At 43.7% G+C, this 24760-nt stretch overlaps 2 protein-coding genes across 2 annotated transcripts in view; both read left to right on the top strand.

Annotated features, from left to right (window-relative positions):
• LOC137346234 (E3 ubiquitin-protein ligase TRIM39-like) overlaps window positions 1-6544 on the top strand; it is an 11936-nt gene extending 5392 nt beyond the window's left edge. The window contains 2 exon segments of the mRNA XM_068009667.1: window positions 2727-2822; window positions 6413-6544. Coding sequence (XP_067865768.1) covers window positions 2727-2822; window positions 6413-6445 — 129 coding nt within the window. The 3' untranslated portion in view covers window positions 6446-6544.
• LOC137346232 (zinc-binding protein A33-like) lies at window positions 6440-24760 on the top strand. The gene is made up of 5 exons (XM_068009665.1): window positions 6440-6643; window positions 8102-8124; window positions 11445-11560; window positions 21737-21823; window positions 22988-24760. The coding sequence occupies exons 1-5, from the start codon at window positions 6530-6532 to the stop codon at window positions 23518-23520; spliced, it is 873 nt and encodes a 290-aa protein (XP_067865766.1). The 5' UTR covers window positions 6440-6529; the 3' UTR covers window positions 23521-24760.

Raw genomic sequence — 24760 nt, 5'->3', positions numbered from 1 at the left:
TGCTGCTACTGTCCCATTTATTCCATGGGCACTAACTTTTCTGACAAGCCTGTTATGTGGCACTTTATTAAGTGTCTTTTGGAAGTCCATGCACACCACATCAACCACATTACCCTCATCGAAAAACTCAAGCAAGTTAGTTAAACGTGATTTGCCCTTAACAAATGCATGCTGGCTTTCCTTCACTAATCCAAATTTGTCCAAATGACTATTAATTTTATTCTGAACTATCATTTATGTAAGTTTTCCCATCACTGAGGTTAAACTGACTGGCCTGTAGTTGCTAGGCTTCTCCTTACACCCTTTTTTGAACAGGGGCGCAACATTTGCAATTCTCCAGTCCTCTGGTACCACCTCTGTATTGAAGGAGGATTGGAAGATATTGGCCAGTGCCACTGTATTTTCCACCCTTGCTTCCCTAAGTATCCTTGGATGCATCTCATCCTGTCCTGGTGACTTATCAACTTGAAGTGCAGGCAGTCGATCGAATGCCTCCTGTTTATCAATTTTAAGCCCATCTAGTGTCTCTACGACCTCCTCCTTCACCATGACTTGGGCAGTATTTTCTTCCTTGGTAAAGATAGATAGCACATTACTCATTTAGTGCCTCAGCCATGCCCCTTGCCTCCATGTATAATATAAATCCCCTTTTAGGTCCCTAATTGGCCCCAGTCCTTCTTTCACAACCCTCTTACAATTTATATGTTAGCTATGAATCTCTTCTCATATGCTCTCTTTGCTTCTCTTATTTGTTTTTTCACTTCCCCTCTGAACCTTCTATGTTCAGCCTGGTTCTCAACTGTGTTATCCACCTGACATCTGTCATATGCACCGTTTTTCTGCTTCATCTTCATCTCTATCTCTTTCATTATCCAGGGAGTTCTGGATTTGATTGCCCTACCTTTCTGCCTCATGGGGATGTACCTTGATTCTACCTGAACTATCTCCTCTTTAAAGGCAGCCCATTGTTCAGTGACCGTTTTGCCTGCTGATCTTTGATTCCAATTTATTTGGGCCAGATCCCCTCTCACTCCCTTGAAGTTGGCCCTCCCTTAATTAATTATCTTTACTTAGAAGTGCTCCTTCTTTTTCTAAACCTTATGATACTATGGTCACTGTCCCCTCAATGTTCCCCTACTGACACTTGATCCACCTCATTCCCCAGAACCAGATCCAGCAATGCCTCCTTCCTCATTGGACGTCCCCTCAGTGTTCCCCTACTGACACTTGATCCACTTGATCCACCTCATTCCCCAGAACCAGATCCAGCAATGCCTCCTTCCTCATTGGACTGGAAACATACTGATGGAGAAAATTTTCCTGAACACACTATAAACTCTTGCCCCTCTCTGCTCTTTACATTATGACTATCCCAGTCTATATTAGGATAATTAAAGTCCCCCATATATCTACTCTATAATTCCTGCGCATCTCAGTAATTACCTTGCAAATTTGTTCCTATATATCTTTCCCAGCCTATAGTACACACCCAGAGTGCATTGGTAGCTCTATTGTTTTTTTAGCTCTAACTGAATAGATTCTGCCCTTGACCTCTCTAGTACATCCTGTCTCTTCAGCACTGTAATCTTCTCCTTCATCAATAAAGCCACCCGTCCTCCTTTCCTACCTCCCCTATCTTTCCTAAACACCTTGGCTGGAAATTTACACCACCCTTAAGGAGCAGGCAGGTGGTGGGGTTCGGGGGCGGGGGGTCGAAAAATTGAGTGGGAAGCGGGGGATGCCGTTCCTGACACCTTCCCTCCCCTGCTGCAATTTTGCCAGGGGTAGCGGTGGCGACAAACAGCCCACCAGCCCCAGACCAATCAAGGCCCTTAAGTGGACAATTAATTACCACCTAAGGGCCTCCTCTCACCACTGATGGTATTTTATCAGTGGCTGCCAGGCACCTTAGGCCCCACAGAAGGCCGCCAGGAGGAACCTGGTGGCCTCCTTGTGGGCTGGGGGGAGGGGGGCCCCTCCTGCTCGGCAGCCTGTGCCTTATGGAGGGTCTCTCCCACCCCGAAGCCCTAGCTGCCCCCACTGAAATTAAGCACCCCCACCCCAACCACCCATGCCTCTCCAGGGCCCGGGCGATTGTCCCTGGCAAGGCCCCAAAACACGCCTCTCTTCCGGGGCAGACATCCACGATCCCGGTGGTCTGCTGATTGGCCGGCAGCTCTTGGACGCGGAGCTTTCTGCCTCGGAAAGGTGGAAGTCCCGCCCATCACCAATTAAGGGTCTGGGGAGTGTAAAACTTGTCATCGCTCCCCAGGCCTGGCAGACGTGGGTCGCCCCTGACTTTTTGGCCTGTGGGCAGGGCCTCCTGCCCAATGTAAAAATTCCGGCCATTGTATCCAGGAATATTTAGTCCCCATCCTATTCTTTTTTTTGTGCCAAGACTCCGTTATTGCCATGACATCATATTTCCTGCTGGCTATCTGTGCCCTGCAGCTCGCCAACCTAACTTACCACACTTTGCGCATTAATATACATGTACAGTAAACCTAATTTAGACCTTACTGCAATCCCTATTACACTGACCCCATCTAATGCATTACTATTTCCGACTCGAGAGCTATCGGTCCCTCCCAATTCTCTGTGCACCTTGGTTTTCCTCTCTGATATTACCTTCTGGTTCCCACAAGTTGTTGTTACTGCTTTCGTTATCTGGATTATCCTGAAACATTCTGATGCACTGGATGATGCTTCTGTCCAATTGTTTTCAGGAGGAGCTGCTAAAGGCATTGGATTTCCTTCAGAAACAAATTCAAGACATTTCCAAAAGTCAGAGTGAAGAAGAAGGACATCTAATAGAATTGAAGGTGAGATGTGTCCCTGTCTTCCGAGGGCCTATTATCATAGAATCTGAACGGAAACTGAACTGGAGTAGCCATATAAATAGAACATAGAACATTACAGCGCAGTGCAGGCCCTTCGGCCCTCGATGTTGCGCCGACATGTGAAACCATCTGACCTACACTATTCTATTTTCATCCATATGTCTATCCAATGACCACTTAAATGCCCTTAAAGTTGGCGAGTCCACTACTGTTGCAGGCAGGGCGTTCCTCGCCCCTACTACTCTCTGAGTCAAGAAACTACCTCTGACATCTGTCCTATATCTATCACCCCTCAACTTAAAGCTATGTCCCCTCGTGTTTGTCATCACCATCCGGGGAAATAGACGCTCACTATCCACCCTATCTAACCCTCTGATTATCTTATATGTCTCTATTAAGTCACCTCTCCTCCTCCTTCTCTCTAACGAAAACAACCTCAAGTCCCTCAGCCTTTCCTCGTAAGACCTTCCCTCCATACCAGGCAACATCTAGTAAATCTCCTCTGCACCCTTTCCAAAGCTTCCACATCCTTCCTATAATGCGGTGACCAGAACTGCACGCAATACTCCAGGTGCGGCCGCACCAGAGTTTTGTACAGCTGCAGCATGACCTCGTGGCTCCGAAACTCGATCCCCCTACTAATAAAAGCTAACACACCATATACTGTGGCTACAAGAGCAGGTCAGAGGCTAGGAATCCTGCAGCGAGTATCTCACCACCTGACTCCCCAAAGCCTGTCCAACCATCTGCAAGGCACAAGTCAGGAGTGTGATGGAATACTCTCCACTTGCCTGGATGGGTGCAGCTCCAACAACAGTCAAGAAGCTCGACACCATCCAGGACTAAGCAGTCCGCTTGATTGGCACCCCATCCACAAACATTCACTCCCTCCACCACCGACGCACAATGGCAACAGTGTGTACCATCTACAAAATGCACTGCAGCACCACACCAAGGCTACTCAGGCAGCACCTTCCAAACCCGCAACCTCTACCACCTGGAAGGACAAGGGCAGCAGATGCTTGGGAGCACCACCATTTGCAAGGTACCCCCCCAAGCCACACACCATCCTGACTTGGAACTATATCGCCGTCCCTTCACTGTCACCGGGTCAAATTCCTGCAACTCTCTTCCTAACATCACTGTGGGTATACCGACCCAAAATGGACTGCAGCGGTTCAAGAAGGCAGCTCACCACCACCTCCTCAAGGGCAATTAGGGATGGGCAATAAATGCTGGCCCAGCCAGTGATGTCCACATCCCATGAAATAAATAATAAAAAAAAAACATAGAGTGATATAGTACAGAAGGAATCCATTGGGCCCATTGTGTCTGTTCTGGCTTTTCGAATGAGCTATTTAATTGCACGGAATTTACAGCAAACAAACGGGCGCTTTGGTCCAATTGTGTTTTGCTGAGCATCTGCCCACCATATTTCATCTAACCCTATCAGAATTAATATCAATTCTTTTCTCCTTCATATACTTATCCAGCTTCCCCTTAAAGTTATCTGTGCTATTAGCCTGAACCACTCCATATGGTAGCAAGTTCTAGAATCCAGCCACTCTCTGGCTTTCGCCTGAATTCTTTATTGGATTTGTTAGTGACTACCTGAAGTAGTTTCACTCCCTTGATCTTTCCCATAGTCTGGAATTCATTTTCTTTTCAAGTACATATCCAATTCCCAATATCAACATGGGGAACCGATGCAGAGTATCACTGCCTCAAGTGTGTAATTCCTGACTTGGAATCTAAAACTGGGGGAATGTTTCTGCCAGAGATTTATGTTTGAGCTTGTTCTGGATTTGAACAAACTTTCCAATTCTTCAGAATTCTGAATGCTTCCCTGCCACTGGAAAATGAAAGAAAAAGAAACAATAGCTAAACAGGGTCATTATAATCAGCCCGATGTTCCATATCACTGTTGCTTCCCTTTCTCATTTAATCTATCTTTATACAATAAAATGATATTCTGTAACTGGTAACATGTTGGACAATGTATTGCTTATTAAAAAAATTTTTTAAAAAAGCAGAAATTTATAAATTTCTCTCCCATCCAGTGGGTGACACAACGTAAGCTCATTTCTTTGGATTTCATTTAGTCTCTTTAAAATCAAACTTTGTGACAGGGTTCTCATTTCCATTTATCATAAATCCATACAGTCAGAACTGGTTTGATCACTTATCAGTCGGGTACATCTATCTGAGATGATATTTTTGACTGAACTTGCCAACCAGGTTTCTGTCATAAACAAAAATATTATCAGTAACAAAGAAAAGCATTAACACACAGCGTGAAATATGAAAGTTCCCTTTTACCCTAGCTCCTCTCACACACACACACACACCTGGGTTAACCAGAAAAAATAGAGATATTCTTTTTAGAGATCTGTTACAAACAAAACACAAAAAGAATACTTTGGCCAAATACTCGCTAATTCTTGAAGAAAACAGCGAAGATATGAAAAGATGTCAATGTTCCCTTTTTTTGTCTGTCGTCCGGGTATACGGTGATGGGTCACGGGGATCCTTTTCTGGAGCAATTTGTTCAGGTGACGTTGAGGATTTATCCCGCAGATTTTTCCAGTATCTCGGGAGAAGTGCAGCAACAGGGGTTTCAAGCAGGCCTTTCAGGAGGAATGCAGCATCAATTTCTCTATTTTTTACACACGCATCTGAGAGCTTCTCAAAGAGATGGAAAAACTAGCAGGCTTTTCAAAGAGCTGGAAAAGGCTGAGTTGGGGTTTTGTCCTTGGCAGGTTTTTTTTTTTAGCTCCTTTTCAAAATACTGTACATACCCCAACTGCCTGTCCAAAGCGAAACCAAAACAATATCTGAAGAGTCAAGCCTCCTGACCCCTATAGATCTTGACCTGTTACTTCTCGGTAAACATCTTCCCAAGGCCAAAAAGTCCCCGCTGTGTACTTCTCGGAAGACAGGTGACTTCCAGTAAGGGTTATTTATAAACCAAGTCGAAAAGACCTTCCGATGATCTTTATTTTTTTCAAAACATAAATCCAGCATCTATGGAATCCTTTTTTCAGTTTTAAAACGCAAGTCCTCAAATTTTTTTTAAAATGGAAGTACTTTCATAAAAAGCCATCCAGATAGCGCAATTTCCTTACTGGACAACCACACCTAGCACTTTCCTACAAATGTCACTGGATAATTATTAGGAGTGGCGACTCTGATACTGTTCCACCTTTTGAACTCGGGGTCGCTGAAGCTAAATATCAAGCCTGGCTGCTGGTGTAGTTGCGAACAACCAACTAAACGAAGACCAGGGAAATGTGTTGCTATGGCTCAAGTACTCACTGGCTGAACTCCCTAAGCTATTAGCGAACTCTTTACTTGCACTGTTGTAACCAATATAATTATATCATCTCCTATTTGTCCCTGTGTAGCATTCAGGTGCAGGTGGGAGGTGATTTACAACAACATTTTGTTTTTTTTTCAGCTAGTTCTTTCAATGTTAATACATATTTAAATTATGCTGTGCAGATGATCAAATATATCATTAGGTCGTTCCTGCAAAGTTTCTGTGTTTAAGAATGTTCGGTTTACTTCATCAGAACCAAGGGGACAAACTGCGGCAGAAGATTTAGTCTAAATTTGGTAAATTACACCAGTTTCTAAACGAAGAGGAACAAGCCCAGAAAAAGAAAGTGGAAGAAAAGGAAAGGGTGTTGATGCAGCAGATAGAAGCAAACATCAAGGCCATTTCGGAACAGAGTGACTCCATTAACCAAATCATCATAGATATACAGAAGAGACTGAGACTCCAGGAGATGGAGTTCCTACAGGTATAATAGCTTACCATATAAATAAATCGTGAATAAGAAATTAAAAACAGGTGCTAATTCCAATTGATATATCTAATCAAAACAGTGAATTTAGGTGTCCTAACTAGTAAAGTCATTTTGGTACAGGATGGAGGACTGATTAAGAAAATGAATGTGCATTGCTGTAAAAATTCCATCTCGCAGATATCTTAGAGGCATTTAGAATTTCCTGGAAATTTACACCATTGTATCGGCACATCTACAGCATTGTGCTTGTTCCACACAATACAAGACCCAGGAAATTATGATAACGATTCATGCATTTATATACACCACCAGACCATAATTTCCAGGGACTTTTGCACCAATCTGCCAACACATCTGAAAAATTGAAAGCTTTGATTATCATAGCTCCACAGACCCCCAGTTAATTGTGACCTGAAATTTCCTGGATTTCTCTTTGCATCCACAGATTGTAAAATAATGTTGTAGGTGAATGCATTTGAATATATGAGGTCAAACTAATTAATTATAGGTAAGTAAAATCTCTGTGGGTAGAAATCCATCCGAGACACCAGCCCGAGATAGCTGGTTCAATTCCAGACAGCCATATTATTGAGCACAATTGAACTGAATATTGAGTGGGGCATATAACAGGTGATCCAGGTGAATCTGCCCTTTTTTGTCCCACTATCCAGGATGAGTTTCTACTCCTTGCTCTTTTATAATATTTTTAATTCAGTTCTGAAACCCATCAAAATAATTCTGGCATAAATGTCAGTTCCTTCTAAAAGGAAGTTACGATGACCTTTATAAAATACTGGTTCGGTCACAGCCAGAGTATTCAGTTCTGGGCACCACACTGTAGGAAAGTTGTGAAGGCTTTAGAGAGGATACAGAAAAGATTTATTGGAATAGTTTCAGTGATGTGGGACTTCAGTTACATGGATAGATTGGAGATGCTGGGTTTGTTCTACTTAGAGAAGGTTGATAGATTTAATAGAGGTGTTCAAAATCATGAGGGGTCTAGACTGTTTAGATGGAGAGAAACTGTTCCCATTGGCAGAAGGGTTGAAATCCAGAGGACACTGATTTAAGACGATTGGGAAAAGAACCAAGGGCGACATGAGGAAAAATATTTTTACGCAGTGAGTCTTTAGGATCTGGAAAGCACTGCCTGAGAGTGTGGTGGAGGCAGATTCAATCACGGCTTTTAAAAGGAAATTAGATGAGAACTTGAAGGGGAAAAATGCAGGGTGGGGAATGGGACAAGCTGAATTACTCTATCTGAGAGCTGGCACAGACCCGATGGGCACAATGGCCTCCTTCGATGCTGTAACCATTCTATGGTTCTAATTTCTGGTGATTGTGTAAAATGGATATCGGGTCAGCCACTATTTTGTAAAAGTTTTGTTAAAATAATCACTACTTAAAATTTGTCTCCAACTCCCTGTAATATTTACTATTTTCTTTTTCCAGGACATCAAGTTGATTATTGACAGGTATGTGACATTTTTATAACTACTAAGTAAATGCCTGGTGCATATCATCCTGTGAATATTCATGGAATCATAGAATCATACAGTACAGAAGGAGGCTATTTGGCCCATCATTCCTGTGCTGGCCCTTTGAATGAGCAATCCATTTAGTTCCACTCCCCTGCCCTTTCCCCATGGCAATTCAAATTTTACTCTTCAAGTATTTGTCCAATTCCCTTTTGATAGTTATTACTTTCAGGCAGTGCATTCCAGACCACAACAGTTCACTGTGTAAAGAAGACATTCTCCTCATCTTGCCTCTTGTTCTTTTGCCAGTTGTGTTAAATTTATATCATTATTAATGTCACTGCACAATGTACAAGAGTGGAGTCTGAACACACTCATCAATTACTGTGTTTAGTTCTGGTAATCACAGCTGAAAGGAATACACAACTGCCAGAGAAAGTGCAGCTGAGAGCAACAGGGCAAAAATAGGGAAGGTCAGGTGCCTTATATTTTGAAGAAGTCAGTTAAAGGGTAATTCTGATCAAGGTACACAAAATACTCAATGATAGTAGATAAGGTAACCAAAACATTCGTTGAAATAAAACAAAGGAAGCAGTACCAAATAATATACATTTATATCAGCGAAAATAAGCTTAATCCAGTTAATAATAATAACTCTTTGGAATAATCTGGTGATGAAATAGTGGGAACAAAATGATCAGGTGCATTGACAAGGCAGTTGAATAAACTGCAATAGGAGTGTTTGAGCAATGGAGCGAAATGTTTGGTCTAATCATTTCTCGCCCTTAGTTTTTTTTTGCTGATGTAAAATATTTTCACTGTTACCAATTATTTCAGATTTATTCCAGTATATTTTGTCTGACACAATATTTTAATAAAGCCAATTATCTCATCATTTTCATGGACTCATTGAATCCTACAGCTGTTTGGGCCTTTTTCACTGTGTCAGCTCTTTGAAAGAGCTATCCCCTTCGTCCCACTCCCCTGCTCTTTCCCCACTGTTCTGTAAATTTTCCTTGTCCAGTGTCTAACAAGTTATGTTTTGAAAGTTACTGCTGAATCTTCTTCCACCACCCTTTCAGGCATTGCATTCCTAATCAACACAACTGACTGCTGAAGGGCTGACTTTGCAAATTCAGATGACCAGAGATAACCCTCGCCTACCGATTGCACACATCAGAATATTATGCTCACACCAACCGTGATTTCCAGTGTTTAATTTGAATGGATGAAAGTTGTGAGCAACACACGCATGTGCAATTAATGGCTGATGTAAATTCAGAGCAATGACCCTTAAATGGAAATCTGGTAGAAATGTTTTCCAAACAGAACTAATGCTAACTGAATTATTTAGGATGAGGTCATTCTGCCCTCCAGCTCCCTAAACATCATGGGGTGTGAAATGAGACATGGGTGGGGACGCAGAATAGTTGGGATTGCATTGGTCACCTGTAATATACAATTTTATCCCCCATTTCCAGTAAGATCCTTGGATGTATTTCTTTAGGTTCTGGTATTCTGTCCTACTTTAGTTTAACTAACTTCTTTGATACCTTTTTATTTGTTCCAATATCTCTCATCTCATTTTCAACATGTTCAAGATTAATCTCATCCCTAAAACCTTCTCTTCTGTAAACAATGAAATGAAGCATTGTGAAGTATTCCCACCAAGTCTGTTTATCCTGTATTAAATATTTATTATCTATCCTCTCCTCCCATAGGCCCTACCTCACATTTAACATTCTCTTTTTCCTAATACATTTGTACAATACCCTGCTATTCTAAATAAATTTCAGATTCTATCCTAAAATCCAGAAGGGAGTTTGCTCATCCCTTTCAGTTGTGACTCAGTTGGTAAGAGGGTAATACATTTGATGTAGTCTATTTGGATTTCAGCAAAGCTTTTGTAAAGGTCCCACATGGCAGACTGGCCCTGAAAATAAAAGCCCATGGCTTAGAGGCAGGAAGCAAAGGCGAATGGTCAACGTGTGTTTTTGTGCCTGGAAGGCTGTTACCAGTTGGATTCCGCAGTCCTCAGTATTGGTCCCTTGCATTTTGTGGTATATATAAATAAATTTGGACTTGAATGTTGGGGGAATGGTTCAGAAGTTTGCAGATGATACAAAAATTGGAGGTGTGGTTGTTAATGAAGAATAAAGCTGTAGGCTGCAGGAAGATATCAATGGACTCGTCAGGTGGGCGACCCAGTGGGAAATGGAGTTCAATTTGGAGAAGTGTGAGCTAATGCATTTGGGGAAGGTCGACATGGCAAGGGAATACACGATAAATGGTGGGATACTGAGAAGTGTAGAGGGATCTTGGAGTGCATGTCCACAGATCCCTGAAGGTGGCTGGACAGGTAGATAAGGTGGTCAAAAAGTCATAGCACATTCTTGCCTTTACTCGTGAGATGTAGAATGTAAGAACAGGGAGGTTATGCTGGCGTTGTCTAAAACACTGGTTAGGCCACAGCTGGAGTACTGCGTGCTGTTCTGGTTACCGCACTATAGGAAAGATGTGATTGCACTAGACAGGGTACAGAGGAGATTTAGGAGGATGTTGCCTGCACTGGAGAATTTTAGATATGGGGAAAGATTGGATGGGTGAGGATTGTTTTCTTTGGAACAGAGGAAGCTGAGGGGAGATTTAATTGAGGTGTATAAAATTATGAGGGGTCTAGATAAAGTGGATAGGAAGGCCCTATTCCCCTTGGTTGAGGAGTTCATAACCAGGGGTATAGATTTAGGGTAAGAGGTAGGAGGCTTAGAGAGGATTCGAGGGGAAATCTTTTCTCCCAGAGAGTAGTGGGGATCTGGAACTCACTGTCACAAAGGGTGGTAGAGGCAGAAACTCACAAAACATCTAAAAAGTACTTGGACATGCACTTGAAGTTCCATAACCTACAAGGCTACGGACCAAGAGCTGGAAAGTGGGATTAGGCTGATGGGCTGTTTGTCGTCCGGCATGGACACAATGGCCACCTTCAGTGCTGTAAAGTTCTATTTCTGTCAACACACTGACTTCGAAGTCAGAAGGTTGTAGGTTTAAATCCCTCTCCAGGACTTGTGCAGAAAAGTTAAGGCTGACACATTAGTCCAGTACTGAGGGAGTGCTGCTCTGTTGGAGGTGCCCTCTTTCTGATGACTCATTAACCCAAAGCCCCGTCTGCTCAGAGCATTAAATACATAAGAATGACCTCTGGCTTTAAATAAAAGCATTGGAATCATTGTAAATCTGCTTTCTAACAACATAGCGTTTTAATTAACATAAATAATTGATGGGGATCTTTAAAATGTATTAAATTTGCCATTTTACAGGTCCAGGGTTGAATTTAAAAAACCCAAACCAAGTTGTTCTGTTCTCAGACTAGTGGAGTTCAAGATCCCTCTGGATTACACAGCTTGGAAACAAATGTTGAAGACGATCACCCCAGGTAATCTTGCTGTAGAAATTTTTCAGCAATAGCACAAGGGTGGTATTGCATGAGTCATTTCTTATACACCCTGACTGATATTCACATTCAGTAAAGTCAATAGAACTGAATATGGGGCGTGGCATATAACAGATGACCAATGTGATGCTGCCTGATTTGTGAGACTGCCCAAGTCGAACTTCTGTCCCATTGTGTTTTTGTTGGGAAGCTGGTGAATTTGGTGAAATACAATAGAAATATATTGGTAATCAGATTCTATCAATGGATGAATTTGAGTTAGAAACAAATTAATGTTCAATAATTCAGTATAAAGAATAATCCAACACAAAGTAAAACAAAAACAATATTTTCTACAATCTATCAATTCATTCTTGGGATGTGAGCATCGCTGGCAAGGCCAACATTAATTGCCCAGCCCTGATTGCTCTAGAGAAGGTGGTGGTGAGCTGCCTTCATTAACCGCTGCAGTCCATGTGGTGTAGGCGCACCCACAATGCTCTTGGGGAGGGAGTTCCAGGATTTTGACCCAGTGAAAGTGAAGGAATGGCGATATAGTTCCAAGTCAGGACACTGTGTGACTTGGAGGGGAACTTACAGGCGGTGGTGTTCCCATGCAACTGTTGCCTTTGTCCTTCCAGATAGTTGAGGTTGTGGGTTTGGAAGGTGCTGTCGAAGGAGCCTTGTTGAGTTGCTGCAGTGCATCTTGTAGATGGTACACATTGCTGCCACTGTGCGTCAGTGGTGAAGGGAGTGAACGTAGGAACATTAGTAATAGGAGCAGGAGTAGACCATACTGTCCCTTGAGCCTGCTCCGCCATTCAATACGATCATGGCTGATCTTCGGTTTTTCTCCACTTTCCCACTCACTCTCCATATCCCTTGATTCCCTGAGAGACTAAAAATCTATTTCAGAGCCTTAAATATATTCAACAATGAAGCATCCACAACCTTCTGGGGTCGAGTGAATGTTTAATGTGGTGGATCATAAGAAATAGAAGCAGGAGTAGGCCGTTCAGCTGCTTGAGCCTACTCCACCACTCAATGAGATCATGGCTGATCTGATTGTGGCCTTCACTCCACTTTCCTGCCTGCTTCTCCATATGCCTTGAAGGTATGAGGGGCAAGTTGTCTATGGTGGATTGGGAAAATACATTAAAAGATTTGCGGTAGACAGGAAATGGCTGGTATCTAAAGAAGTATTACATGCTTTGCAACAAATATACATTCCTCTAAACCACAAAATCCCAACAGGAAAGGTGAATCAATCGTGCCTAACAAAAGAAGATAAGAATTGCATTTAGTCAAAGGAAGTGGCTTAAAAGGTTGCCAGAAAAAGTGGTAAGCCCAAGGTTTGGGAGCAATTTAGAGTCCAACAAAGAAGGACCAAGAAACTGATGAAGGGAAAAGAGATTATGAATGTAAGCTAGCTAGAAACATAAAGGCAGACTATAAAATCTTCTTTCGGTCTGTGAAAAGGAAACTATTAGCAAGGACGAATGTAGGTCCATTGCAGACGGAGACTGGAGAGTTTGTGGTGGACAATGAGGAAATGGCAGAGAGACGAAACAATTACTTTGTGTCTGGCTTCATGGAGGAAGACAGAAAATCTGCCAGAAATACTAGGGAACCAAGGGACTTGTAAAAATGAAGAACTGAAAGTAATTTAGTATCAATAAAGAGGTAGTACTTGAAAAATTAATTGGATTGAAAGTTGATAAACCCCCTGGACCAGTTGAGCTACATTCCAGAGTATTGAAGGAGGTGGCTATAGAGATAGTAGATGCATTGGTGGTTATCTTTCAAAATTCTATAGATTCTGGAAGGGTTCCTACAGACTAGAAAGTAGCAAATGTAAGCCCCCCCATTTAAGAAAGGAGCGAGAGAAAACAGAGAACTGCAAACCTGTTAGTTTGATATCAGTAGTCGGGAAAATGTTAGAATCTATTATAAAGGATGAGATAACTGGACATTTGGAAAATAATTATATGATTGGGCAGAGTCAGTATGGATTTATGAAAGGGAAATCATGTTTGACAAACAGGTTGGAATTTTTTGAGGATGTTACTTGCCGCATAGATAAAGGAGAACCAGTGGATGTGGTGTATTTGGATTTTCAGAAGGCTTTTGATAAGGTCCCACACAGGAGGTTAGTAAACAAAATTAGAGCACATGGGATTGGGGGTAATATCCTGCAATGAATTGAAAATTGGTTAACAGACAGAAAGCAGAGAGCAGGAATAAATGGGTCATTTTCAGGATGGCAGGCTGTTACTAGTGGTGTACCACAAGGATCAGTGCTTGGGCCACATCTGTTTACAATCTATATAAATGATTTGGATATGGGGACCAATTGTATCATTTCCAAATTTGCAGGTAACACAAAACTAGGTGGGAATATAAGTTGCAAGGAGGCTTCAAGGGGATTTGGACAGGCTAAGTGAATGGGCAGATGGAATATAGTGTGAATAAGTGTGAAGTGATCCACTTTGGCCGAAAAAACATTTCTTAAATGGTGAGAGGTTGGGGAGTGTTGATGTCCAAAGGGATCTGGGTGTCCTTGTTCAGGAGTCACGAAAAGCTGGTATGCAGGTGCAGTAAGCAATTAAGAAGGCAAATGATATGTTGGCCTTCATTGCAAGGGGATTTGAATATAGGAGTGAAGATGTATTGCTTCAATTGTATAAAGCTTTGGTGAGACCACACCAGGAGTATTGTGTACTGTTTTGGTCTCCTTATCTAAGGAAGGATATACTTGCCATGGAGGGAGTGTAATGGAGGTTCACCAGGCTAATCTCTGGGATGGCGAGATTGTCTTATGAGGAGAAAGATTGCAGAATCTGGGCCTGGATTCTCTAGAGTTTCGAAGAATAAGAGGTGATCTCATTAAAACTTACAAAATTCTTACAGGGCGTGACAGGGTGGATGTGGATAGGATGTTTCCTCTGGCTGGTGAGTCTAGAACAAGGGAACACCGTCTCAGAATCAGGAGCAGGCCATTTAAGACTGAGGTGAGGAGGAATTTCTTTACTCAGAGGGTGGTGAATCTGTGGAATTCTCTACCCCAGAGGGCTGTGGAATTTCAATCATTGAGCATGTTCAAGACAGAAATTGATAGATTCCTGAATACTAATGACATCAAGGGATATGGGAATAGTGGGGGAAAAATGGCGTAGAGGTAGATGATCAGCCATGATCTGTTTGAATGGTGGAGCAGGCTCGATGGGCTGAATGGCCTACTCCTCCTATTTCCTGTGATCCTATGATCACCTCTCATTCTTCTAAACTCCAATGTGTTTAGGCCCAACCTGCTCAACCTTTCCTCATAACAGATCCCCTTCATCGCAGGAATCAGCCTACTGAACCTTCTCTGAACTGCTTCCAATGCAAATATGTCCCTCCTTAAGTAAGGAGACCAAAACTGTACACCGTAATCCTGGTGCGGTCACACCAGTGCCCTGTGCAGTTGTAGCAAGCTTTTCCTATTTTTATACTCCATCGCCCTTGCAATAATTACTTGCTGTAGCTGCATGCTAATTTTTCTCATTCATGTATGAGGACACCCAGGTCCCTCTGTACCGCAGCATTCTGCAGTCTCGCTCCACCTAAATAATATTCTGCTTTTCTATTCCCACCAAAGCGGATAACCTCACATTTTCCTACATTATAGTCCACTCACTTAACCTATCTCTATCTCTTTGCAGAGTCTTTGTGTCCTCCTCACAACTTGCTTTCCTACCTATTTTTGTATCGACAGCAGATTTGGCTGCAAAACACTCGGTTCCTTTATTCAGGTTATTAATATATGCCATAAATAGCTGAGGCCCAAGCGCTGATCCCTGTGGGTCTCCCCTAGTTACAGTTTGTCAACCTGAAAATGCCCCATTTCTCCAGACTCTCTGTTTCCTGTTAGTTAGCCAAACCTCTATCCATGCCCCCAACATCATGAGCTCTTAACTTGTAATAACCTTTTATGTGGCACCTTATCGAATGCCTTTTGGAAATCCAAATACACTACATCTACTGGTTCCCTTTTATCCACACTGCTTGTTACATCCTCAAAGAACTCTAATAAGCTTGTCAAACATGATTTCCCATTCATAAACCATGTTGACTCTGCCTGATTGTATTATGATTTTCTGACTGTCCTGCAACTACTTCCTTAATAACGATTCTAGCATTTTCCCAATGACAGATCTTTGGCTAAGTGGCAATAATTTCCTCTTTGTGTTTCCCTCCTTTTTTCAATAGAGGTGCCAATCAAGCGGGCTGCATTGTCCTGGATGTGTTGGGCTTCTTGAGTGTTGTTGGAGCTGCACTCATCCGGGCAAGTGGAGAGTATTCCATCACAGTCCTGACCTGTGCCTTGTAGATGGTGGACAGGCTTTGGGGAGTCAGGAAGTGAGTTACTCGTAGAATTCCCAGTCTCTGACCTGCTTTTGTAGCCATGGTATCTACGTGGCTGGTCCAGTTAAGTTTCTGGTCAATGGTAACCCCCAGGATGTTGGTGGTGGAGTCAGGGATGGTAATGCTGTTGAATGTCATGGGGAGATGGTTAGATTCTCTCCTGTTGGAGATCATCATTGCCTGCGATTTGTGAGACGTGAATGTTCGTTGCCCCCTTATCGGCTCAAGCATGAATATTGTCCAGGTCCTGCGCTATGTGGACACGGGCTGGTTCAGTATCTGAGGTGTTGTGAATGGTACTGAACACTGTGCAATCATCAGCAAACATCCCTACTTCTGGCCTTGTGTTGGAGGGTGGGTCATTGATGAAGCAGCTGAAGACGGTAGGGCCGAGGACACTACCTTGAGGAACTCCTGCAGCAGTGTATTGAGGTTGAGATGATTGACCTCCAACAACCACAACCATCTTCCTTTGTGCTAGGTATGACTCTAACCATTGGCGAGTTTTCCCCCTGATTCCCATTGACTGCAGTTTTGCTAGGGCCCCTTGGTGCCTCAATCAGTCAAATGCTGCCTGGAGTCAAGGGCAGTCACTCTCACCTCACCTCTAGTACTCAGCTCTTCTGTCCATGTTTGCAGCAAGGTGCAGTAAGGTCTTGAGCTGAGTGACCCTGGCGGAACCCAAACTGAGCATTGGTGAGCAGGTTATTGCTCAGTGAGTGGCACTTGATAGCACTGTCGATAACACCTTCCATTAGTTTGCTGATGATTGACTGTAGACTGATGGGGTAATTAGCTAGATTGAATTTGTTCCATCTTTTGTGGACAGGATATTTCTGAGCAATTTTTCACGTTGTCAGGTAGGTGCCTGTGTTATCTTTGTGCTGAAATAGCTTGGCTAGGGACCCGGCTAGTTCTGGAGCACAAGCTTTCAATCCTACAACTGGGATGTTGTCAGGGGTCCCATAGCCTTTGCTGTATCCAGTGCCTCTAGCTGTTTCTTGATATCATGGAGAGTGAATCAAATTGTCTGAAGATGGGCTTCTGCCATGGTGGGGACCTCAGGAGGATGCCAAGATGGATCATCCACCTGGCACTTCTGGCTGAAGATGATTGCAAATGCTTCACCCTTGTCTTTTGCACTAATGTGCTGGGCTCCCTCATCCTTGAGGGTGGGGATATTTCTGAAGCCTCTTCCTCCTGTCAGTTGTTGAATTGTACACCGCTATGCACGAGAGCTTAGATCTGCTCCATTGGTTGTGGGATCACTTAGCTCTGTTTAGAACATGCTGCTTCTGCTGTTTAGCGTGCATGTAATCCTGTGCTGTAGCTTCACCAAATTGGCACCTCAATTTTAGGTATACCTGGTGTTGCTCCTGGCATGCTGTCCTACACTGCTTATTGAACCAGGGTTGTTCCCCTGCCTTAAATGGTAATGGTAGAGTGGGGGATATGCAAGGCCATGAGGTTATAGATTGTGGTTGAACACAATTCCACTGCTGATGATGGCTCATAGTGCATCATGGATGTTCAGTTTTGATCTGCTATATCTGTTCTGAATCTGTCTCATTTAGCACAGAGATAGAATCATAGAGTTATACAGCACATACTGTTCTAATCCCATTTTCCAGCACTTGGCCCATAGCCTTGTATGCTATGGCGTTTCAAGTGCTCATCAAAATACTTCTTAAATGTTGTGAGGGTTCCTGCCTCTACCACCTCTTCAGGCAGTGCATTCCAGATATAACTACCCTCTGGGTGAAAATATTTTTCCTCAAATCCCCTCTAAACCTGCTGCCCCATTCCTTAAATCTATGCTCCCTGCTTATTGACCCCTCCGCTAAGGGAAAAAGTTTCTGCCTGTCTAACCTATCAATGCCCCTCATAATTTTGTATACCTCAATCATGTCCCCCCTCAGCCTTCTCTGCTCTAAGGAAAACAGCCCTCGCCTTTTCAGTCTCTCTTCATAGCTGAAATTCTCCAGCCCAGGCAACATCCTGGTGAATCTCCTCTGCACCCTCTCCAGTGCAATCACATCCTTCCTATATGTGGAGCCCAGAACTGTACACAGTACTCCAGCTGTGGCCTAACTAGCATTTTATACAGCTCCATCATAACCTCCCTGCTCTTATATTCTATGCCTCGGCTAATAAAGGCAAGTATCCTATATGCCTTCCTAACCACCTTATCTACCTGTGCTGCTGCCTTCAGTGATCTATGGACAAGTACACCATGGTCTCTCTGACCTTCTGTATGTCCTAGGGTCCTACCATCCATTGTCTATTCCCTTGCCTTGTTAATCCTCCCAAAATGCATCACCTCACACTTCTCATGATTAAATTCCATTTGCCACTGCTCCGCCCATCTTACCAGCCCATCTATATCTCCCTGTAATCTAAGGCTTTCCTCCTCACTATTCACGACACCACCAATTTTCGTGTCATCTGCGAACATACTGATCATACCTCCTATATTCACGTCTAAATCATTAATGTATACTACAAACAGCAAGGGTCCCAGCACCGATCCCTGTGGTACACCACTGGTCACAGGCTTCCACTTGCAAAAACAACGCTCTGCCTCCTGCCACTAAGCCAATTTTGGGTCCAATTTACCAAATTGCCCTAGATCCATGGGCTCTTACCTGCGGGACCTTATCAAAAGCCTCACTGAAGTCCATGTAGACGACATCAACTGCTTTACCCTCATCTACACATCTCGTCACCGCCTCGAAAAATTCAATCAAGTTAGTTAGACACGATCTCCCCCTGACAAAGCCATACTGACTATCCCTGATTAATCCCTGCCTCTCCAAGTGGAGATTAATCCTGTCCCTCAGAATTTTTTCCAATAGTTTCCCAACCACTGATGTTGGACTCACCGGCCTGTAATTACCTGGTTTATCCCTGCTACCCTTCTTGAATAATGGTACCACATTTGCAGTCCTCCAATCCTCTGGTACCTCTCCTGTGGCCAGAGAGGATTTGAACATTTGTGTCAAAGCCCCTGCTATCTTCTCCCTTGCCTCACATAACAGCCTGGAATACATCTCATCTGGGCCTGAGGATTTATTCACTTTTAAGCCCGATAAAACAGTTAATACTTCCTCCCTTTCAATGCTAACATGTTCAAGTATATTACAGTCCCTCTCCCTGATCGCTACACCTACATCGTCATTCTCATACTGAAAACAGATGAAAAGTAATCATTTAAAACCTCACCGATATCCTCCGACTCCACACACAGATTGCCACTTTTGTCCCTAATGGGCACTACTCTTTCCCTGGTTATCCTCTTGCCCTTAATATACTTACATAATGCTTTAGGATTTTCCTTTAGCTTGCCCACCAGTGTTTTTTCATGTCCTCTCTTTGCTCTCCTAATTACTTTTTTAACTACCCCCTACACTTTCTATACTCCTCTAGTACCTCCGCTGTTTTCAGCCCTCTGAATCTGCCATAAGCCTATTTTTTTTACCTTATCCAATCCTGTATATCCCTTGGCATCCAGGGTTCCCTGGACTTGTTGGTCCTAACCTTCACCTTTAACGGGTACATGTTGGCTCTGAACTCTCACTATTTCCTCTTTGAATGACTCCCACTGGTCTGATGTAGACTTTCCTACAAGTAACTACTCCCAGTCCACTTTGGCCAGGTCCTGTTTTATCATAGTGAAATCAGCCTTCCACCAATTCAGTACCTTTATTTCTGGCCCGTCTTTGTCCTTTTCCATAACTACCTTAAATCTTAGAGTTATAGTCACTATCTCCGAAATGCTCCCCCACTGACACTTCTACCACTTGTCCAGCTTCATTCCCTCGGATTAGGTCCAGTACTGCCCCTTCTCTTGTAGGACTTTCTACATACTAGCTCCAAAAGCGCTCCTGTGTGCATTTTAAGAATTCCACCCCCTTTAAGCCTTTTGCACTAAGACTATCCCAATTGATAATAGGTAAGTTGAAAATCCCCGACTATTATTACCCTATTATTTTTACACCTCTGAGATTTGCCTGCATATCTGCTACTCTATCTCTCTCTGACTGTTTAGAGGCCTGTAGTACACTCCCAGCCAAGTGATTGCCCCCTTTTATGTTTTTAAGTTCTACCCATATGGCCTAATTTGAGGAACCTTCTAAGATATCATCCCTCCTTACTGCAGTAATTGACTTCTTGATCAACAGTGCAATGCCACCTCCTCTTTTATCCCCTCCCCTGTCACGCCTGAAGATACCCTGGAATATTGAGCTGCCAGTCCTACCCCTCCCTCAACCATGTCTCTGTGATAGCAATAATATCATAATCCCATGTATTAATCAACGCCCTCAATTCATCTGCCTTACTAGTAAGACTCCTTGCATTAAAATAGATGCAATCCAGCCTTGCATTTTTCACTTGTGCCTTAACAGGTCTATATTTGCTCTGCCTTCCAGACTGACTCAGTTTCTCTTCTATATTTGACAGTGCATCACCCCTCTACTGTAACTCCACTCTGTATCCCATTCCCCTGCCAACTTGGTTTAAAACCATCCCCCACCCCAACAGCACCAGCAAACTTCCCAGCAAGGATGTTGGTCCCGTTTCGATTCAAGTGCAACACGTCCAACTTGTTCAAGTGCCACCTTTGCCAGAAACAGACTCAGTGATGCAGGAAACTAAAGCCCTCCCTCCTGCAGCATCTCCTCAGCCACTCATTCATCTGCTCTATCCTCCTATTCCTATACTCACTAGCATGTGGCATCAGGAGTAATCCAGAGATTACAACCTTTGAGGTCCTGCTTTTTAATCTGCTACCTAGCTCCCTAAATTCTTGTTGCAGGACCTCATCCCTTTTTCTACCTATGTTGTTGGTACCAATGTGAACCATGACCTCTAACTGTTCACCGTCCCCCTTCAGAATATCCTCCGTGACATCCTTGGCCCTAGCACCAGGGAGGCAACATACCATCCTGGAGTCACACTTGCGGCCACAGAAACGCCTATCTGTACCCCTGACGAAAGAATCCCCTTTCACTTTAGCACTTCCACTCCTTCTCCTTCCCTGCTGTGCAGCAGAGCCATCCTCGCCTCCACGAACTTGGTTGTTGCTGCTTTCCCCTGGGAGGTCATTTTCCCTCCCCCCACCACCAGATATTCAAAATGGTACATCTGTTTGAGAGGGGGATGGCCACAGGGGACTCCTGCACTACCTGCCTTCGCCTACTACTCCGCCTGGTGGTCACCCATCCCTTTTCTTCCTGTGCAGCCATTACCTGTGGTGTGACCACCTCACTAAACATGCTATCCACGAGGTCCTCAGCATTGCGGATGCTCCACAGTGAATCCACCCGCAGCTCCATTTCCGTAATGTGGGTAGCCAGTAGCTGCAGCTGGATACACTTCCTGCACATGGTCGTCAGGGACACTTCCAGTGTCCCTGAGTTCCCACATAGCGCAGGAGGAGCATATCACGGGTGCGAGCTCTCCTGCCATGACTTACCTTTAGATTAATTAGTTACTCCCTATAAAAATACTAACTACAGTAGGGGCCTTGTTCTACTTGAAACAGTACCCACTGCAATCTAAAGTTTTTCATAAATTACACTAATTTGGAAAAACACACTTTGGTGGTATTCACCTTATCACTTATACGGTAGGTTTTGAGGTTTTTTTTCCAAAAAAAAAGCTTTCCCCCTATTTTGTTAAGCTATTTAAACACAGTTACTTACCCAACCAATCATCTTGCAGATTTCACGTGATGTCGCTAAGTTTTTTTTCCTCTCTTTCGAATCTCAGTGCGCGCTGTCACGGACAGAGACAGAGCTTGCCGCCGCTCCAGATCAGCCTCCTCCCAGGTCCGCCAGCCGCTGCTCCGGTCACCAGGTAAGTGAGGGCCTCAAGCCCCGCTCTCTTATTTTTAGGTCTCATTCCGAATCGGCCTCCTCCCAGGTCTGCCAGCCGCCGCTCCGGTCACCAAGAGACAGCCTCAATGTGAAGACGGGAGTTCATCTCCACGAGGACATGTGGTGGTCACTCCTACCAATGCTGTCATGGGCAGGTGCACTTGCACTAGGCAGATTGGTGAGTGTGAGGTCAAGCAGGTTTTTCCCTCATGTTGGCTCTGTGACCACCTGCCGCAGGCCCAATCTGGCCAATATGTCCTTCAGAGCTCGGCCAGCTCGGACAGTAGTGGTGCTACCGAGCCACTCTTGGTGGACATTGAAGTCCCCCAACCAGAGTTATATTCTGTGTCCTTGCCCCCCTCAGTGATTCTTCCAAGTGGTTTTCAACATAGCGAAGTACTGATTCTGCAGCTGAGGGTGGGCGGTATGTGTTAATCGGCAGGAGCTTTCCTTGCCCGTCTTTGACCTGATGACATGAAGCCTCCTGGGGTCTGCAGTCAATGTTGAGGACTCCTCAGTGCGACTGCCTCCTGACTGTATACCACTGTGCCGTCAGCTCTGGTGTGTCTGTCCCGCCGGTGGATCATTGGCTGTAAGGTATGTTTGGGTCATGAGATCATGTTATGGGAATATGGTGCAATTTGATTTTTTTTTCAGATGGTCTACACAGCACCTACTCTGCATGATGTCTAATCTTGCTCTCCTGTATTGTCCTCAGTGTCTGTCTTGTATATTACCTGTAGGTACAAGAAGATAGCAATCATCTATGAGAGTGAAACTGGACGTGGGCGGGAGCTGAGAGCAGGCAGTGTCACATAGACGTCAATAGAACTAAATATCAGACCTGTCATATCCGCCTGTATTACCTCCCATTCCGTGCCCAATTCACCTCTCATCTGTTTACATCCTGGCGAAAAGTTAAAACTGTCCCCCACCCTTGGTTTTGCAGCCAGGCAGCAAGTAGCATGTCTACCCCATAATATAATCCCTGTGTGTGGGATATCTGCGGCTGGTTCTCCTGACCTTGTTCATCCCTGTTTCTGTTCAGCATTATTAGAGACAGCGGGGGAGACTTCCAGAGAAGAAATGACCATTGAATTGTTTGCCTCACAAGCCTTAACTACTCAATATTTCTCTGTTTCAGTTCTAGCTCCCGCTGCCCTGATCCTGGATGCAAAAACAGCAAATCCTTGGCTCTTTTTATCCGACAGCTGCAGGACAGTAACAGTCGCTGACCGGAAGCACCAGGTTCCAGACAACCCGGAAAGATTCAGCAACTGGCGCTGTGTCTTGGGGTCTGTGGGATTCACATCGGGAACACATTACTGGGAGGTGTATGTGGGAGACAACACGGGTTGGGGAGTGGGCGTGGCGAGGGAGTCTGTGCCACGGAAGGAACTTTATGCATTGAGCCCGAAGGATGGGGTCTGGGCTGTGGAGCTGTGGAGTGACAGGTATAAAGCCCAGACCTCATGTACAACTTCTCTTTACCTGAATGTGAGACCCCAGAAGCTTGGAGTTTACTTGGATTATGAAGGAGGTCAAGTATCAATATGTGACGCTGATGACTTGTCAGATGTGTTCACTTTCACTGATACATTCACGGAGAAAATATACCCTTTCTTCAGCATTTACTGTACAGGAGAGTCTCTGAAACTGCTCCCCTTACAGCAATAATAAACATTTAATCATTATCAGACCCCACAGTATCTGTAATGGAGACTTACTGAAACTGCTTAAATATCAAGAATATTTAATTATTATTCTACTCTAACGGTGTCTCATCACATTTATAATAACACTTCTTAATAAATTAATGTATTTTGCTGCATCATTCAGCAAAATGGGAACTTTTAGCCACTTTCACAGAAACAGGAATATTAAAGGACACTGAAATGTGTTTTGTAATGCTTTCATGGTCTGTCACATACCGGTATGAGGAGAGACATGGGATAATTTGAACTTTTAACGACAAGGTACAACGGGTGATATTGATTCAGGCACTCATTATATCCATCATTATTTACCTTTCTGCTGATGTCTACCTAGCTGAATGCTATCAATGTTTAATCATTTTAAATACAGAAATCAGATCTCCTCCAAGTTTATACTTGTCCACAGTGATTTTAAAATCAGTGCACCAAAGTCTGTCTCTACGGCTCAGTTGAATTAGGCTGGGGTTCACCATTCTCTGTACCTTCAGCTATGTTTGAAAGTATTTCTGCACGGGGGCAACCAGCTGATTCAGATAAGACCTCAGCAAAGCCCCTTAGGGTGACATTGTGGTTTTGTTGTTGAACAGTCTGGGTAATAGAACCCTGTTCGTTTTGGCTGAAGCTGCTGACACTGAACTTGCACTTTGCAAGCCTCTCCCTTCCTGCCACTTTGAATTCACAGTACCCCACGTGATACTGTACTGCCGAATTCTGCACACCGAGGCACCGAGCAGCTCACTTACCTATCTTAAAAGACATTTACCAATTTTGGGTCCACACTTATTAAACCTATGCAGCTCCACTTGTAATCCATTTCTACCTTTTCCTAACATCCTGACTTCATCACATAATGTCATATTTAATTTAACCACGAGTTATATCATGTCGAATTGTTCATTTGTACATAATACAAAATGATGCAATTAATACCAAGGGGTAAGTTTAGCTTTTGATGATAGTGTAAAGCAGGTGGCATTGGATCTGTGAACCACACTGGCCCACATCCCATACCGGTATGTAACATTTATTTTTTTTTATTTAGAGATACAGCACTGAAACAGGCCCTTCGGCCCACTGAGGCTGTGCTGACCATCAACCACCCATTTAAACTAATCCTACTCTAATCCCATATTCCTACCACATCCCCACCTGTCCCTATATTCCCCTACCACCTACCTATTTTAGGGGCAATTTATAATGGC

The sequence above is a fragment of the Heterodontus francisci genome, chromosome 29 (genome assembly GCF_036365525.1).
Source record: "Heterodontus francisci isolate sHetFra1 chromosome 29, sHetFra1.hap1, whole genome shotgun sequence".
NCBI lineage: Eukaryota > Metazoa > Chordata > Chondrichthyes > Heterodontiformes > Heterodontidae > Heterodontus > Heterodontus francisci.
Note: the sequence above shows the minus strand (reverse complement) of the source record. Positions and strands in the feature narration are given on the sequence as shown.